Source organism: Pelobates fuscus, chromosome 6, assembly GCF_036172605.1.
Source record: "Pelobates fuscus isolate aPelFus1 chromosome 6, aPelFus1.pri, whole genome shotgun sequence".
NCBI lineage: Eukaryota > Metazoa > Chordata > Amphibia > Anura > Pelobatidae > Pelobates > Pelobates fuscus.
The window spans coordinates 265,648,137-265,667,615 of record NC_086322.1 but is presented as its reverse complement, the minus strand read 5'-3'; the positions used below and the strand labels follow the sequence as shown (position 1 = coordinate 265,667,615).

The 19,479-nt window shown below is 44.4% G+C and overlaps 1 protein-coding gene across 1 annotated transcript in view; it reads left to right on the top strand.

Moving 5' to 3' along the window:
• Window positions 1–19,479, top strand: part of ZPBP2 (zona pellucida binding protein 2) — a 125,053-nt gene that overhangs the window by 71,505 nt on the left and 34,069 nt on the right. Inside the window, exon 5 of the mRNA XM_063425860.1 lies at window positions 7,323–7,408. Within this exon, the coding sequence (XP_063281930.1) occupies window positions 7,323–7,408 (86 nt within the window). The remainder of the gene's footprint in view (window positions 1–7,322; window positions 7,409–19,479) is intronic.

The following is a 19,479-nucleotide window of genomic DNA, read 5'->3' as shown; positions in this document are numbered from 1 at the left end:
CACACGTACAGATACATACATGTATACATTATACCCATACAAACAAAGCCAGAGTAGACCATCTTGCACAAAGATTCACCTGAACTCAACCAGAAATCCACAACAAGCATTATTCCCACCTGGATCCCATTGAATACAAACAGAGAACAAGATTGTCCAGTACAATGGAATGGAATGTTTGCTGTGTTAAGCAATTGAGGGACTATCAAGCGTTTGTATGTTGTGAGTGGTAATGGTGTGTGATGTAATAGCATTGCTGCAAGGATAAGCATTCAAGGACAATGTAGACCGTCTTCCAAAACTTCTCAACCAAAGTGCAATCCCACCATATGTGTAGCAAGGTGCCTTCTGCCTCACTGCAGCACCAGCACAAACCTCGTATTTAAAGAGTTGCAAGAATCTGGAGCAGAATTTATAACAGACCTCTTGCAACCATCCTGAAAGTGATATCTTATGGATGAGTGTGAAGATCTTGGGCCACTCATAATCCATAAGTGCAACTTGCAAGTCCTCTTCCCACTTGTTTGTGCAATGTGGAGGAGCTCGCACCAATCGTTGACCAATATATTATAAATAATGGTGTGGGGCCCTCCTCATAGAACAATTCAAATGTTGTAAGTTCCTGTCAGAGGCACCGCCTCTGAGGGATACTATGCAGATAATGTAAGATCTGAGCATGGGTAAGTGTGTAAAGGAATGTGTGAAATGTGCTAAAAAATATTTAAAATAGGGGATCCAAGGAAGGGCTGCCATATTAATCGACAGGACGGCTCTTTCCTGAGAAACCCAGATTTCGGAGGTGTCTTTATGGCACCAGTGGAGAACTCGCAAAAGATATGCTTCAACATAGTAATTTTTAAACTCAAGCAATGCCAGAACTCCCCGTAACTTAGGTAACACTAGCTGTGTCAGACCTTATTAAGGTGGATTCTTGTTGGAACACAAATGCAAATATCTTTAAACTTGCAATGAACAAACAGGCAGAGCAACAAAATCGAGCTCAAATTCAGATCTGGGCTTAGGATTGGAGAAGGCATTGTACACGAGAAAACTAGCAGGTTCAACAACAATTGTATGTATTAGGAAATCATAACAGATAGCAGTCGTAATTTCAAGATGTGATATGAAATAAACCACGTAATAAAGAGATAACCACACCCCCTGAATAAAATCTTTTATTGAAGTACAACCCAAGGAATGATAATTAGGAAGGGAAAAAGCAGGGTGGGAAAATACTCGCCTCCTGTCCTTAATAAAATTAAGATTATAGGTACACTGCACTAGCATAATCTACAATTTTATAACATGACAGGAGCCTTCATATTTTGCATTTTTAACGCTATGGAATAACACAGGATGTGTGAAGAGTCCGAGGAAGTAGAACACCCTGAAGTTCTCTTCTCGTGACCCGGCCAATGAACATCGGCGAAGGAAGATGCTTCATGGATGTCTAAGACGCATCCATGACCCGAATGACCGATAACCAATCGATCACCACAACCATATGAGCAATGGTCAACGTGCCCACTCGGTAAGGTGGTGGCCATAACTGGTGTGAAAGGTATAGTATACAAAGGGAGAGAGAGAGGCTGTCTCGATTGTGAGATTCCTCGAGGGTTAGTTGGAGTGAGTATCCAAATCCATAGGACAAACCCGTAGGAATAGAGAGAACCACAACTAAGACCCATAACCGAGTGTATTCCGATACTGGTTCTGGAGTGTATGACGCCTCGCAGCATACGAAAAGTCCTGTCGTGGAACATGAGCTGCCAAAGTCTCCGATGGTATCTTGTGGGTTGTCCGTAAAATGGGAGACAGTGGAAGGGCAGTGGATAGCCCAGAATGGAGTCAATAGGATCGGGAGCCCCTTCGATTCTGCTGTAGTGGCGAGGTGCGTGTCACCCAGATCTCCGTGATGCGATGGTGACCAAGGAGTCCCGTTGTCAGTTGTTGTCACGAAACCCAGTTCATGATATAGGTAATCTCCTGAGGGAACCCTAGTCGTAGGGTAACCTTGCGTGTAATTTAGAAATGGTAAATGTCCTCCGATATTATTAGAGTCCAATACCAGACTCCGTCCAGGTGTTTTGTGTAGTCGGTTGCCGAGATATTGTCCAAATGTAGGAGAATACAACTATCGGATCTGTCTCAGGCTAGCTGTAGGTTGTCAGTAATCTTGACTCCAGCCGTCTCTTCTCCAGATCATGGTTCTCCAGTAGGGGTATGTGCAGCGAGCCTTCCAGCCCTAGAGACTGATTGTCGATTACGTGTGTAGTAAGTAACGTCTTGTAGTCTAGACCGGTTATAAAAGCCATGACCGGTTATAAAAGTTTCTTGGGTACCATGGGTCGTACCTTAATGATAGACATGTGAATTGATTCGTTTGGTCCAGTCGATGAAAAAACAAAATGGACAAATGGGTCCCTGGTGTGACTATCCTGGACAGGTATGTGTCCGTCCAATTCGAATGATTGAACCCACCTAGGTGTGGGGAAGCTGTAGGATGGTGCCAGAATGGTAGTCTCCCGACTACTGTGAGCATAAAATTATCCCCGAGTTAATCAGTGACGTCTGGAGCGAATGCCCAGCGCTTCTTGGAAAAAAGTGTAAGTTTCCTCATATGTGAGATTTGTGGTCCTCCAGTACCCGTAGAGGGGTGGTACTGGAAGATGTGGACTTCGACCCCCAATGGTCGACCAGGTATCCAGATTAAGTATTAGTTCATGGAGCTAAGTTACCTTACTGGGTCGTTCAGTCCAGGAGTATAGAGGAATCCTATGTCCTATCCTTCGGCCATCCGGAGTATTCTAGCCTCCCTACTCGAGGAGAGGTAGCTTCCTTATTTCATAACAAGGTAGACCGCTGCCCATGGTTACACCATGAGAGCGTTGAAACCGGAGAAATGTAAGAGTATAGCTGTTTCTCAGTAATGTTCTGTTGTTGGGGTGAAGTGAGTGAGGGCGTGGACCTGGAGTTGAACACACAGTCTCCTTGTCCTAGGTTTTGTGGCTACAATTGTATGGATCGTGGATGAAGGCCTGGCAACCCCCATTTCGTCGATCCCTGTGTGTTGTCTGACCGTGCAGCAGTCATCCGTGGAGTCTCCGGAGATTTCCTTAATATGTTGTTTGGATAACTTTCCGGCACATCGAGGTTCTGTTCCCAGGCTTGATGTAATTATTTGGAGGGTCCGTGATGGAATACTTGCACTTGTCCTTTGCATATGGGTGCTTGGCCCGGGGCCTAGTAGCTCATGAATTCATAGGCAGATGGGGTACCATGGTTCACAGTCTCTGCAAGACCCTGACCCAGCCTATTGGGGATTGTTGTCTGCATTGAGGTTGCCACTGCAATTAACCTAGGCTGAAAGTCTTGAGTGAGTGGTTGTCTGTTGACCTTTCCGTCTGTTGAGTATATATATATCTATATATAGGTACATGTGCAAATGTGTTAGGACACCTAGAGCGCCTCCGGCCATAGTTCCATGTGGAATGCGCATTTGCGAGTGGGGGAATAACCCCAGTAGTAAAGGGGTTCATCCCAATAATAAAGTGCACAGAAGTCCGCAGACGAGTGTTGGAGCCTGATTACTGCAACATTTTTCCCCTTCCTCAGTGAGGAGTATGTGGATCACCCTAGTCGTATTGTGGGTACCATGCATAGAGTCATATATACATATGAGATAGCAGGGGGTGAGCCTGCGTGCACTGCGACTCTTAATGATATAGCAAGGGATGAGCCTGCTTGCACTGTGACTCTTAATGATATAGCAGGGGATGAGCCTGCTTGTACTGTGACTCTTAATGATATAGCAGGGGATGAGCCTGCTTGTACTGTGACTCTTAATGATGAAGCAGGGGATGAGCCTGCTTGTACTGTGACTCTTAATTGTATATCAGGGGATGAGCCTGCTTGCACTGTGACTCTTAATGATGTAGCAGGGGATGAGCCTGCTTGCACTGTGACTCTTAATGATATAGCAGGGGATGAGCCTGCTTGTACTGTGACTCTTAATTGTATAGCAGGGGATGAGCCTGCTTGCACTGTGACACTTGAGCCTGTGGGGGTCGCCTCCTATAAAGGGGTCACCCCAATAAAAAAGTGCACAGTAATCCATTGGTGAATGCACATCTTTGAGTGGGGGGGTCACCCCAGTAGTAAGGGGGGTCACCCCAATAATGAAGTGCACAGAAAATAACGTTTGGATAGTTTTATTCTAAGGAATTCTCTAAGGAAGTCAGTGTCTTCCGTTTCAGTGGCCGTTGCGGTGTCGGTGTCTGTTTTAGGGATCTGCACCAGTGGCAATAGCCTTCTCCACTGAGGCAGCCACCGCCGAATTTATCATTGACTGGAAGTCAGATGGTGGTGATTGTGGTGAGTCACTCAACATGAAGTAGTGGAGTATTCCTCTCTATGAAAGACAGGAGAATGTCAGGTACTGAAGTACGTGAGTAGTAGTACAGTCGGCTTCCACTAATGACTGGGGGTCACCCAGTGTTATCTGACCCGAGACCCTCAGGTCGCAAGGGGTCGAGTGGCCTGAAGAGGGGGTCACCCTCTGTGCGACCGGGATGAGTGGTCGTATAAGTGGGCCGCACCCGTCAAGGGTGGAGGGCCTGTTTGGTTTGGGGTTCACCCAACAATATATGAATTGTGGAGCCTGTACATTTGCAATTTCCTCACTCCTTGGTAAGGAGGTGCGTGGATCACCCCAGTCGTAGTGTGGGTGTCCGATATTCACTGCATAGAGTCATCTTGTTAGTGCATGGCAGGATGTTGAACCTGCGTGCACGGTGTCTCTTTGAGCCTGTGGGGGGGTCACCCCATCTGAAAGGGGGGTCACCCCTGAATAAATCCTGCACCGAGTGCTGTATGGCTCCGCTTGGGGGTCACCCAGCGTAGGGGGTCACTCCTGTTATGGTATTGGCAGGAGCGTGAGTGGGGTTCACCCCCAACTGAGAGGGGTCACCTCTGTATAGACACTCTGCAGCAGTGTAATGGCTAATGTACAGTGCAGTTTGTTATCAGCAATGTTCCACAGTAAATTATTGTTTAATGGAAATACTTAACTATACATATCTAACGTGTGAGTCATAACCACTAGGGGCGCAAATGTCAGTCGTGGGTCTCGCAGGTGCGAGATCTAAGATGGCTGCCGTTCGCGCCAAAACGACAGCGCGGCTAGCAGTTGCGGCCCGCCAGCGTGAATACGAAAAATACTCAGAAATTAATAGATCACAAGATATAAAATCGGGAACACATTCTCTGGTTACCCAAATAGGTGATTCCTATTTTATCTACTTCAGTGGGGATAGAACCAGTGAACCATAAGATATGGACAGTGTACTGCTAGTGTATTAGCCCATTGAGCTAACCTAATGCATGAAATACATTGTGAAACATCTATATATATATATATATATACATACATACATACACACATATACATACACACACACATATATATACACATACATACATACATACATATATATATATATATATATATATATATATATATATATATACACACACACATATATACACACATGGTGCTATGTATATCACAGCTCCTGACAGGCATTGAAAAACCCTGTAGGAGAAATGAGAGCATTCCAGACCGTGTGAATCACAGTCTGGGAAGGTGGCTGGCCGACTGGATCTCGCAGTCTGCGATACCCAAAATGGCCGCCGTTCGCGTGCAAATCTTAATGCCGGTAACGCGGATTCCCACACTCCCCCTCCCGCTGACCCTAACCAATGCCCCAGTCCCTGGTTTGATAAGCGCGATCGTGGTAACTTGCCGCGATCGCGAAAGGAATGACAGGGAGATAGTGAGAGGGAAGCAAAGGTAGTACAGGTGGGGATATAGGGGAGAAAGGGAAAAATTTAAGAAAATAAATAGTGATAATCAAATATAGAGACAATCCATCAAACCCAGTGTGAATGTAAATTCCATAGTAAGAATGAGCAGAGAAAGGAAGCTCTGACAGAGTAAATGTAAATTCCATAGTAAGAATGAGCAGAGAAAGGAAGCTCTGACAGAGTAAATGTAAATGCCATAGTAAGAATGAGCAGAGAAAGGAAGCTCTGACAGAGTAAATGTAAATTCCATAGTAAGAATGAGCAGAGAAAGGAAGCTCTGACAGAGTAAATGTAAATTCCATAATAAGAATGAGCAGAGAAAGGAAGCTCTGACAGAGTAAATGTAAATTCCATACTAAGAATGAGCAGAGAAAGGAAGCTCTGACAGTGTAAATGTAAATTCCATAATAAGAATGAGCAGAGAAAAGAAACTCTGAGAGTAAATGTAAATGCCATAGTAAGAATGAGCAGAGAAAGGAAGCTCTGACAGAGTAAATGTAAATTCAATAGTAAGAATGAGCAGAGAAATGAAGCTCTGACAGAGTAAATGTAAATGCCATAGTAAGAATGAGCAGAGAAAGGAAGCTCTGACAGAGTAAATGTAAATTCCATAGTAAGAATGAGCAGAGAAAGGAAGCTCTGACAGAGTAAATGTAAATTCCATAGTAAGAATGAGCAGAGAAAGGAAGCTCTGACAGAGTAAATGTAAATTCAATAGTAAGAATGAGCAGAGAAAGGAAGCTCTGACAGTGTAAATGTAAATTCCATAATAAGAATGAGCAGAGAAAGGAAGCTCTGACAGAGTAAATGTAAATTCCATAGTAAGAATGAGCAGAGAAAGGAAGCTCTGACAGAGTAAATGTAAATTCCATAGTAAGAATGAGCCGAGAACTGGAAACCATTGTACAGCGACGCAGAATCTCTTGGCGCTTTATAAATAATAAGAACAATAATACTATATAGATTATGTTAAAAGCAGCTGTTTTCTTTGTATTTATATATTTATGGTTGATAAAGTTCCCTTAGTAGTCTTTGCAATAAGGAGCAGTGTTATGTTGGGGATTTAAATGGTTTATGCACATTTAATCACATGGTGCAAGATGACACCTTTCTATACTGACTATTATTTAGAGCAAGGTCATTTGTTCTAAAATGGGGAAGTGTACATTTTTAAAGTTGAAGCACTATTTTTTATTTATTTTTTTACTTTTTGTACATGAACACCTTTTGAAGAAAGAAGGTCCAGAAACAAGAAAAAAAAACGTATTAAAGTGTAGTTATATTTTTACACGGTTTGTATTGATGTTACATGTTCTGTATATAGTCACTGAACATATAAGGTGATGTTGTGCAAACGTAGTTTGCTTTTTTTTCTATATTCTATTAATTTAACATATAAACAAGTTTCATATTCTGGTTAGTATAACTTGTTTTATCGTTTGTTTTCTTTATCTTAGTTGATCCATTTGGTAAAGGCTGGGAAGAAATATGCAGTGAGGTCATGTATGATTGCGAAGATGAAACAAATGCTCGGGTACAGAAGGTAAGGCCTGGTCCATGCAGATCTAAACCGTGTGTTTGTAAAATACACAATTATTACCAAAGAAAACCAAGGGGACCGCACTCAATTCCAAATGACCACCGGGTGCTTAACTGAAGTAGCAAATCCAAAATAATGTAGAAGGAGAAATTACGCAATATTAATGGAACAGATCACAGTGTGTATTATACTAGCAAAAAAGAGATAATTAGAGCAACGTTTCAACCTTCCACAAGGTCTTTGTCAAGCTTGACCTTGTAGAAGGTCAAAACGTTTCTCTGTCACCTCATTTGATCCAATAAATCTGCTTGCTGTTTGAATACTGCAAGTGCCTGAAGATCTCTTTTTATGCTAGCATAATAAACAATATTGCACACTCATATCAATATAGCAACACCACATGATCACTGTTTTTTTAATTTCTATCAATTACTCAAGACAAAGTCATGCAGGGGACTTGTGGAATAGTGCATCCAGATTTTGTACATGAAGCCATGCTTTGTAAAATAGTTGTTAGATGATCTCAGTACCCTCTTCCCTCCCATAACAGGTTTACAATGGAATTTAATTTGTGAACACTTTGCTTGATTTGTGAATGAATGAGATTAGCTGGTGGGTTCCTTTGCACACATGCAGAGAAGCACTGTAGGTACTTAGGCTTGCTATATGTACAAGGGGATACAGGTTAATCAGGTTTGTGAAGTGGAGTATATTAAAGGACCACTATAGGCACCCACACCACTTCAGCTTAATGAAGTGGTCTGGGTGCCAGGTCCATCTAGGGTTAACCCTGCCTGCTGTAAACATAGAAGTTTCAGCGAAACTACTATATTTACATATGGGTTAATCCAGCCTCTAGTGGCTGTCTCATTGACAGCCGCTAGAGGCGCTTCCGCACTTCTCACTGTGATTTTCACAGTGAGAAGAAGGCAGCGTCCATAGGAAAGCATTGAGAAATGCTTTCCTATGGACTGACTGAATGCGCGTGCGGCTCTTGCCATGCATGCGCATTCAGTCGATGACGTGGAAGGAGGAGGAGAGTCCCCAGAAAGGTAAGATTTTAACCCCTTCCTCCCACTTCAGCCTGGCAGGAGGGGGACCATGAGGGTAGGGGGGACCTATTAACACTATAGTGCCAGGAAAACGAGTTTGTTTTCCTGGCACTATAGTGATCCTTTAACTCCACGGGCCTCGGCTCTAAACTTTTGGATTAAAGGTCACTAACCTAGCTCATATGCAAACATCACGAGTATAACCAGCCATTTTGTCTTGGATACGAGCTGGTGTCTGGCCACAGATTCCAGTAAAAGAAAGGTTTGGTTAAATGTTGGATTTCATTGATTTGACTTGACTTTCCCATAGTACACCCGACATGCAGTGTTATACCAGAATATTTGAAAAACAAGGGGCAAAACTAACTCTTCCTCCTGCCAGGATACCCCTATATCAGTACAACAGACTCCACATATGACTAAATACTCAAGGTAAAAACCCTGTAACATACCAGGAGCTGAGTATTGCACTGTATTTGCCGTTTTTTTTAGTAAGGGTTGTTAGTGACTCTTTTTTACCAGTTTTTGTAGTGCGGTACCTGAAAGATAATTCCTAGAATCTCCCGTTTTTACCAGAGGAGGGTAATTTCCATTTTCAGGGTTTCTCTAGAGACCACAAAGGTTGATTCTTTTAATTGTCCGCGTGTGGCTTGTCTCCAGTTTTGCCTGTTTTAGACATAAAGGACTTCTTTCTCATTGTGCATTTTCTCTACAGATAAGCAGTAATTAAAAAACAATTAAAATATATTATAATGAGAAAACACTTAGAAAATGCACTGCTCAGAACAAACACAAAACACTTATCTGTCAAGGACATTTTCAGGGAACTACTGTGTGATGTTACCGCGTGGTGCCTATCAAACAGTGAAATAAAGTATTGCTATGAAATAATTATTAATCCCTTTATTAATATTCATGTTAAGGATTTGTGGATTTTTTCATAACTCAGTCTGAACTACTTTAAAGGGTCTCTTTTATAAGATGTTAACATATCCTATCCTAATCCTTCAGAAAACAGAAGATTAGCTGAAGACAGCATACACACTAAGAAAAAAAAAAAGAAAGACAATTTATCTGTCATTTCTAATGTTTCCCCACAGCTACTAAGTGCTCCAGGGGGTGTATTCCTTAATGACCTATTTTGTACATTAAGTTCATGAGCTATTTTAATTAGGTGTTTACTCAACTATAGATTCCCCTTTTCTCACTTACCACACTTAAAGCGGCTCTGTCACTTTGCAAGTTTAACCCCTTAAGGACACATGACATGATTCCCTTTTATTCCAGAAGTTTGGTCCTTAAGGGGTTAAATTAATCCTTTTTGTCCCTATATTTTGTATTTTTTTGAAATTCACATTTTTAGTTATACAGAAAATGTATTTGCTGTGTAGTAGGAAATCACCAGAAACATCACTCATATTGTGTTTAGTATAAAAATAGACCAAGCCTTTATTATTATGCTTAAAAATAAATACAAAATAGCTCACCACACAAAACCTAAAAAGTGGGAAAGAATTGAAAAAAAGCTGCTTAACACATTTTGTGGATAACTGCGCTTTTTTCAAAGGTTTGGATTTTTTCTTATGGGACCATGGTCTTTGGTAAAGTTCCAGTTTATTTTCTAAGCTTATGCAGCTACAATCCGTTAGTCACCGAAGGGCAAACTGCAGACATTTTGGACAGAAAAAAATGGAGACGCCCAGGCAGGCCCTAACTGACCATCGGTCAGAGATGATAGGATATCTCCTGCTGGCCAAGTACAGCAATACCCCCATGTATATCTGATTTCTGATAAGTTGTCAAATTGCAGACATACCAATTTCAGTTTTCAAATTTCCAATTTTCATTGATTTATTCAGTAAAGCTTTTTGGAAAATTGGTAATGAAGACAACTTAGGCTATTTAATATGCAAAATCTTGATTATTTTCACTTGGTCATTTTATCACCAGTTTCTGCTCATTTTAGTGATAATTGTTTTTCACATACATATTAAATTTTAATGGTATATGTCACATGCTTTATGTGTCCTGCTACTTCTAAGTCCCCAAATGTGTATTCGTGGCATCTCCCAAGTACAACAAGACCCCACGAACGGTAGCATACCTCTAACTATATAAATGTATTAGTTTGTATTGCCAGATGGGAGTCCCAATTTTTTTTTTTTTTTTTATCATTCTTTATTTATCGGTTTTGTGTTTATAACAATGTTCAAGGGAAGGGATACAGAAAGTAATAGGGGTGGGGGGGGGGGGGGAGGGCGGGGTGGGGTACAACAGTTCCATCCACTCAGGTTTGTACCAACGCAGGGTACGTTTTGTGATACTGTAGTACAATGGTAAATATTGAAAGTTTGACAAAGATAGCCATTCATTATTGACACATTGTTCGTTTGCAGTTGTGAGTCTATGGTTATACAGTCTGGTACACCTTCAGCACGGTGGGGTTATTGAGGTGCAAGTCGCGAGAGCGGCTGGGGTGGGGGTATATTGTCCTGTTGAAGTTAGCCGTTGGATCCCGGTCTAGTGTGTTGACCGAGTCAGCTTATTCGGAAGTGTGTCTCCGGGTCGTGACTCGGTGGTCCCCCGGTTCGGTAATGTGGGCCTGGGGTATTGGGGGCGGGTTTCAAGAGTTGTCCTGTTGCATCTCCCGTTGTCGGGCCCGTCAGTCTTCTGTCAAGTGTGGGGAACCACTGCTGGTGTCCCCCATGTACCAGCAATTGAGCCCCAGCAGTGGTTCCCCCCTTTCAGGTCTGTCATTGCTCTCGTTCCTGAGGTGGTCGTTGTAGTGTTTCCCCGGTTCTAGGGTGTGTGGCGCTTCTGGTCATGTTATGGATGGTTGGGACGATGGGGTTAGATCAATAGGTTGGTGGTGACGTAGGTGGCCTGGCTATAGTGGGTTGGATGGAAGGTTAGGGTCGCAGCCCATGGACCGCCCGGGGCACAGTGCCCCCACGTTTGGGTTCGGGAGGGGCTGGGAATCAGTGGGGCAAGTGTAGGAGTCATGGTGTAGTATGTTCATTGAAAAGTCACTTGTGGGCGGCTCAGTTATCAGCTGTGTTGTCGGCTGGTTCTCTGTTTGTGTGTGCAGGTTACCAAGGAATGGTTGTGTCTCCCTCTAGCCATGGGTCCCAGACTTTGTGAAATTGTTTGGGGGTGTCTCGGAGTTGTGCTGTCAATTTGTCCATCTGTGAACTCTCTAATATTTTACTAGTTATCATTTCTTGTGAGGGGATGCTGGTCGTAGACCAGAGTTCGGCTATGGCTCTACGAGTAGCTAGCGCGATTCGGGCAGTTAGTTTGTTTTCTGATCTTGTGAAAGGGTCTATGGGCTTGGATAGCAACAGGGCCCAAGGGTCTACCGGGCATGGTTTGTGTAATAATTTGGCGATTAATTGGGTGGCGCTTTGCCATAACGGTCGGAGTTTTGGGCACGTCCACCAACAATGGAGGAACATCCCCGTCTCTCCGCATAGTTTCCAGCATGTGTTGGATGGCGTCAGGTGCATGGTTGCCAGGCGTTGTGGTGTGAGGTACCACCGAAAAAGCATTTTATATGCCTGTTCGGTGTGAGTTACGCAGATAGAGACGGAGGCTGTTGCCTCTCATATGTCTGACCAGTCTGTCGTTTCGGTTGGTGGGCCCAGGTCTGCCTCCCACGCTGATATGTATGGGAGGGAGCGTTGTGTGGGGTGGTTAGCTAAGATTGTGTACAGGTCCGAGATTTGACCTTTTCTGTTGGGGTGGGTTGTGCATCCGCGCTCAAATTTGGTGAGCGGTGCCGTCCCAGCTTGTTTGATGCTCGGGATTGTTGCAAAGCTACGTAGTTGGATGTAACGGAAGTGGTCAAACGTTGTTAGGGACGCGGAGTCGTTGATTTCAGAGTATTGGATAATGTTGTTGTCCCGATAGAGGTGTCCAATCCTGGAGATGTCCCTTTGCTCAAACTTGGCGAAATGATTGGGTGTGAGACCCGGGGGGAACAGTTTGTTCCTCCAAATAGGGGTCATCGGGGAAAGGAAGGATGAGAGATCGAATTTGTCTTTCGTCTTATCCCATTGATCTAGTGCGTGATTGATCGCGGGTGCCGTCGGCGGTGGTAGGGGTCTGTGTGGTCTGGGTGTCCACATGTATAGGGACGGATGGTCCCAGCCGAAGATCAGATGTTCTAAATCTACCCATCTTTTCCTCCCCGGTGGTACATGCCAGTGCTGGATCTGTGCTAAGTGTGCCGCTGTGTGATAGTGTAGGAAGTTCGGTAGGCCTAGGCCTCCGGACTTCTTAGGGACATATAGCGTACTCCTGCGCACCCGCGGCTTGCGTCCGTTCCATATGAACGTGTCGATAGCCGATTGGAGGGTTTTGAAATCTGGTTTGTGTAGTGGAATTGGGAGGGTTTGGAAGAGGTAGAGGAACCTAGGTAGGAGGTTCATCTTGATGGAGGTCACGCGTCCTATCCAGGATATGCCCAGGGGTTTCCATTTGGCCAAGTCTTCATGTGCTTTGAGTAATATGGGGGTGTAATTCCTGGCGTATAGGGATGAAACGTCCGCTGGCAATTGGATCCCAAGATAGGGGATTGCCGAGTGGCAGATCCGGAGAGGGAATGTGCGGCGGATCCTGTCTAGTGTCCCGGAGTCTATTTGTATAGGGAGCAGTTCAGATTTGGTCAGATTGAGCTTATAGCCCGAGATTTCGGAGTATTCCTTCACTTTGGCTAGGAAGGGTCCTAGGCAGCTCGCTGGGTTGGTCAGGGTCAATAGGATATCGTCGGCATACGCCGAGATTTTGAATGTTTCCCCCCTAACCGTGATCCCCTCTACCTCTGTGCTGGCGCGCGCCATCTGGAGTAAGGGCTCCAGGGAGAGGGCAAACAGCAGGGGTGACAAAGGGCATCCCTGGCGCGTGCCATTAGTGATGGGGAATCGTGGCGGCGGGATATTGGGCAGGAGGAGTGCCCCTTCGGGGGTGTGGTATGCTGCCTTTAGGAACGAGGTGAATTCTGGTGGTAGTCCTATGTGTGTTAGGGTTTGGTGTAAGAACTGCCATGTTAGGCGATCGAAAGCCTTTTCGGCGTCGAGCGATATGACTGCAGTTGGGATGCGTCTGTGGTTGGCGAGCCAGATGAGGTCGATGGCTCTTCGAGTGTTATCTGCTGCCTGTCTATGGGGTATAAACCCCACCTGGTCCGGGTGTATAAGTGATCCTATGTACGGATTTAGTCTGTTCGCCATGACCTTGGACATGAGTTTGAGATCAACGTTAAGTAGGGAGATCGGCCTATAATGAGCAGGTTCCAGATGGTCTTTTCCGGGTTTGGGGAGGAGGCAGATGTGAGCACTAGTCATGTCAGGCGGAAGGGTTTCCCCCCTTAATGTGGCGTTGAATACCCTGCATAGGTGGGGGAGTAGGATAGGGCTGAATTCTTTGTAGTACAAGGCCGAGTAGCCATCGGGACCCGGGCTCTTGTTGGGCTTGAAGGATCCGAGGGCTAACGCCATCTCCTCCACGGTGACCTCTTGTCACATCGCAGCCCTGGCTTCCTGGGTCATGGATGGCAGGGTCGCTTTTTGTAGAAATTTGGCTATGCGGGTGCGTAGGGGCTCGAAGTTGGTTTGGGTGTGTCGGGTATGGTTATATAGATCGGTGTAGTAGTCTCGGAAGATGTTGCCTATACGGGTTGGGTCATTGCTAACATCGCCGCCTGTGGTGCGTATAGCTGAAATCCGTTTGGATTTGATCCGTTGCTTGAGGCGGCGGGCCAACATAGTGTCTGCCTTTTTCATAAAACGTTCGCTTTAGCCACATCAAGGCCCTAGAGGTATCTTGTTGTGTGAGGGTTTTGATTAAGTCCCGAGTCGCCGTCAGTTTAGTTAGTGTGGTGGGGTGAGGGTTCTTTTTATGTAGGGTTTCTAGACGGCGGAGGTCCGTCAGTGCGTCGGTGATTTGTTGTTGTGTGCGTTTTTTTGTGTGTGAGGCTAGGCTGATGAGGGTACCTCTAATGACCGCTTTATGAGCGGCCCATATCGTTGCGGGTGCGGTGTCTGCCTGTGTGTTTAGCTCGAAGTACTCTTTCAGTGCTTTAACAATTTTGTCGGTGATTGATTTGTCGTGCAGGAGGAGGGGATTCAGTTTCCACGTCCATGGTCGGTATATCGATGGTAGGGTGAGGGTAATGGCTATTCCCGCATGATCGGACCATGATATGGAACCGATTTCTGATTTGGTGATTTGGGGTACTAGATTTGGGGTCACTAGAAAGTGATCTATGCGGGAGTACGTGCCATGTGGGTGGGAGTAAAATGTATAGTCTCTGGTTGTCGGGTGTTGCACCCTCCATATGTCTATCAGATTTTGCGACGTCAGAAATTGGTAGAATAGGGAGTCGTTCTGCGATGGGCGTGCGCGTGCGGTAGTAGTAGAGGTCCTGTCAATGACTGGGGTGTGGACTGCATTGCAGTCGCCCCCCACCACTAGGCGTGTAGTTGAGTAAGTGTTGAGGTGTGTTGTCAGTTGTTGCCAGAATGAGGTATCTGGTGCCGTGGGTGCATAGATTGAGGAGAAGGCGTAGGTTGTGGTGCCCACTTTCCCTTGGATTGTGACATAGCGTCCCTGTGGGTCCCTGTTGCAGGTCACATCTGAAAGGGGGCAATTGGCTCTTAGGATGATGGCTACTCCTTTCGTTTTGGAGTCTGGGGAGAGAGCCATATAGCTCTTCGTGTAATATCTGTTTGTTAGGGGGAAGGCGCGCTGGGCCGTGAAATGGGTTTCCTGTATAAGAAGGATATCTATGTTTTGTTTGCGTGCCCATCTCAGTATGCTGTGTCTCTTGGTGGGTGAATTTAATCCTTTTGCGTTAATGGAGACGCACCGTAAGTGCGTAGGCATTATGCCAGCGGTGTGCCTGTGAGGCTCAGGGGCGGGGGGTGTGGGTAGAATGGGGCCACGTGCCCGGGCGGTCCAAGGCTACGGGGATGGGGGGAGGGTGGGAGGGAGGGGTGTAGGCTCTCTTGTCCAAGGGGGATAGAGGCAGGGAGGGAGGATCCAATGGGAGTATAGGGGTGTGGGTTGGGGGTTAGAAGGGATTGTCTGCTGGGCTTATATCGTTGCCAGCAGTATACAGGGTGAGCGTCTATCCGCTCGGTGGGTGTACTTGTCCTAGTGGTGTCGTGTTGTCAGGGGTTGGCGATCTCTCTAGCAGAGTCGTCGGCAGGCAGTTTGGGTGTGGAGGCGTATACGTTGGTAGGTGGTGGTCGGTCCGTGGGTTGGATGTTACAGTTAGTGTTATCGTTCCTCACCTCTTGTGAAGGTATAGGCGGGAAGGTCAATGCGTCAGTGCCGCAAGGAAATGGTGACATATTTGTAGCGTCCAAGTAACGTCCGTCAGGTCCATTGTCTGTGTTGCACCCTGTGTGTCAGTGGGTACCGTCCTTGGTGTGGTCGTTGCTTGTCCTGAAGGGGAGGTTGTAACACAACAAGGAAAAACAAGACATTGAGGAAAGTAAACGTAAACATGGCATGTAGAACAGTAACAATCATTGCTTCAACATTGTGGGTGTATCATAGTATGATTTGACTTTATAATCGCTGTGCGGTAGGAGCCAGAGTATCCCCGGGGGCCTGTCAGTACGGAGGAAAGGTGCCCAGGGACGTCTAGTGCAGAATGTCCCAGGTTCATGTATGGAGTGACTAATTTTCGTGGGCCCCCCAGTAGGGTTAGCCTCATTAGGTTGGTTTAGCTCCAGTTTTGTCTGTAGGGAGGCTTGCTCATCGATTGGGGATCGGTGGCCTGTTTTGCATTTATTGGCTCATGGGCAAGGATGTACATATGCGTAAATGAAGATATATATCTATATGTTTCAAAAAAAGAATTTTTTTTTTTTTTTTTTATATATATTTTTTGTTATTAACCCCTTAAGGACACATGACATGTGTGACATGTCATGACTCCCTTTTATTCCAGGAGTTTGGTCCTTAAGGGGTTAAATACATATATATATTTTTTTTTTATGTATGTTTTATGTATTTTTTTTTCTTTTTGTTTTTGGGGGGTGGGGGGGTGGGGAGGGTGGTCCCATATAGTGTGTGATGCGCTGTGTGTCTACCCCTTTGGGTTGCGGTTCAAGTGGCTGAGGTGTAGTGCCCTCAGTGTGGTGTGGGGTTATGGGGCTCACTGGGTCTATGAGGAGGGTCCGTGCTCCTCCGTGTGCCTGGTCATCCGGTAGGTTATGCGTGTAGAGGATCCCTGGATGCCTGAATGCCTATGGTCTAATGGCGATGTTGCCTGTGTGTGCGTTGGCCCGTGGGTGAACCCCTTGGGGTGTGTCGGATTAGCGGGTTCCCATGTTACCGGTGGCTAAGTGATGTGGGTTCATGCAGGCGTTTCATGTCAGGGTCACTAGCAGGTAGGTATAAAACAGTATTGACGCCACAGGTTACAATCACAGCCCGGAGGGGAAAAAACCTACGTGACATTCTGGTCCCCAGCCACTTTGTGGCAGATGTGTAGCCTGCAAGTTTGTTTTAAGAGACTCTAAGAAAGTACAGGACAGTGAGGGGAAACAATCTTTCCAAATAAAACACTTCTTTAATTGCAACTCTACGGGGGTGATTTACCTCCTTACCTGTAGCTGTAAATTAATGTACGTTGGGAAGACCTTCCGGCCCTTTAAGGAACGCATGAAAGAACATGCGAGATGCACCAAAAATCGCATGGAGACACCAATCTCCAGACACCTCAAAGATAAGCATGGGGGCTCATCCAAAGACATACGGTTCTGTGGGTTAGAACTAGTCAAGCGAGAACAGAGACGGGGAGACTTCGATAAAATCCTGCGCCAAAAGGAATGTAGGTGGATTTTTAAATTGAAGACCCTCACTCCCAAGGGCCTCAATGAAGGCTTCTCTTTTTCTCCGTTTATTTGAATGAGATAGTTCCCCCGACTTATCTAATTCATCCAGTTTGTTGCTTTGAATTCATATAATATCATTATATCACTGTACACCTAATATTCCATATACTCACTATACATTTTGTCTGACCTGTTATCCAACGTTTGGTTAAAACTATGCATTGAGTAATTGATATCCAACTCTGCTGAGCGATGAGTCTATGTCTATATTCACTCTATTTGACATAGACATCTCACTTTCTCTATGTATATATATGTTTTCCTTCCTGCACCTTCCTAGACATCAAAAACCCGTCAAATTAATTTAAATCTAGTATTTATTTCATGTACACATTTTCCTTTTGGGGGGGGGTGTTTCTTCCCTCCTTTTCTTCTTTAACGAGCCGACGTCCGACCCGGTCCATTTGGTCTTTCCCTTCCAAAATATGGCACTATACCACTATGAATTGCTCCAGGTCCCAGTGGTATCTATGTGGTAACAAAAATAATTAATAAAACAAAATACCAAATATTCCACCCTGTGCTAATGGGACATTTTTGACCAGCTTTGGTTTGCCATAAGTGGAATTACTGCATGATGCTAACCTGCATCTCTATCAGAAACCGTCATATTTCTTCACCTTGGGTCTACTAAGCAGTGCACTCAATGACTGTACCCCATATAGACAGTCGGCATTTTTCGGTATTTACTTCATAAGACCGCATTTGCCACTTTTCCTAGGGTACACAGCCATTACACTGCGGATCCATGCCTATAATAGAACTCTTCTTTGAAATAAGAGCAGTTCAGAGGTTTTGCTAGGATGTATTTAAACTAGGATGGGGGGGGCAAAAGGGTGATAAAACATCAATCCAATTGTCCCCCAAAACAAGGACAGAAGGTGCCTGTAGCAAGTGTGTTAAAAAATGATAAGCTTAGAGTCATGTCTACAAATGCTCGCAGTTTAGGGAATAAGATCCATGAACTTGTGGCAATAATGGCAACTGATAGTGTACATTTAGTCGCTGTTACTGAGACGTGGTATAATGAGAAAAATGACTGGGACATAGCAATACCAGGGTACTCTTTATATAGAAAAGACAGGGAAGGCAAGAAAGGGGGAGGGGTGGCCCTGTATGTAAAGGATAGCATAAAATCTAGCCTAATAAAGGTTAGTGAGGCGAACATAGAGTCTGTTTGGGTTACGTTAGAATTTGGTAATCACACAGTAACTCGTGTAGGTGTGATTTATAGGCCCCCAGGACAAATTGAAGAGTTAGATAATCTACTAGTTGAAGAAATAGCTAAAATGACAATGAAGGGGGAAGTTATCATCATGGGTGACTTTAATCTTCCTGATGTGAATTGGAAAACAAAAATAGCTACTTGTGCCAGGAGCACACATATTCTAAACTCCCTACTGGGATTGTCTCTAAAACAAGTCGTTGAGGAGCCAACTCGTAAAGAGGCCATACTAGATTTAGTGTTAACAAATGGAGATTTGGTATCAGATATTACTGTAGGTGAAAGTTTAGGATCCAGTGATCATCAGTCAGTGTGGTTTAATATAAGAACAGTGACTGAGTCACACCACACAAAAACAAAAGTTTTAGACTTTAGAAAAACAGACTTTTCTAAAATTAGAATATGTGTAAAAGAGTCATTATTAGACTGGAGCAATTTAAATGGAGTCCAAAAGAAATGGGATTATTTAAAAGTTGCACTACTGAAGGCAACAGAAAATTGCATTAGGCTTGTCAGTAAAAGCAAAAAATTCAAGAAACCACTGTGGTACTCCGCAGATGTGGCCAAAATATTAAAAAACAAGAAGTTAGCATTTAGTAATTATAAAAAAAACCAGAGTGAGGAAGACAGAATGACCTATAAGATTAGGCAGAAAGAGGCTAAGCAAGTTATAAGAGCTTCCAAAGCACACACAGAAGAGAAAATAGCACAGTCAGTAAAAAAGGGGGACAAAACTTTTTTTAGATACATAAATGAGAAAAGAAAAGTAAAACAAGGATTAGTTAGATTAAAAACAAAAGAAGGAAGGTATGTAGATGAGGATAAAGGTCTAGCTGACTGCCTCAATGAATATTTTTGTTCGGTATTTACAGATGAAAATGAAGGAAA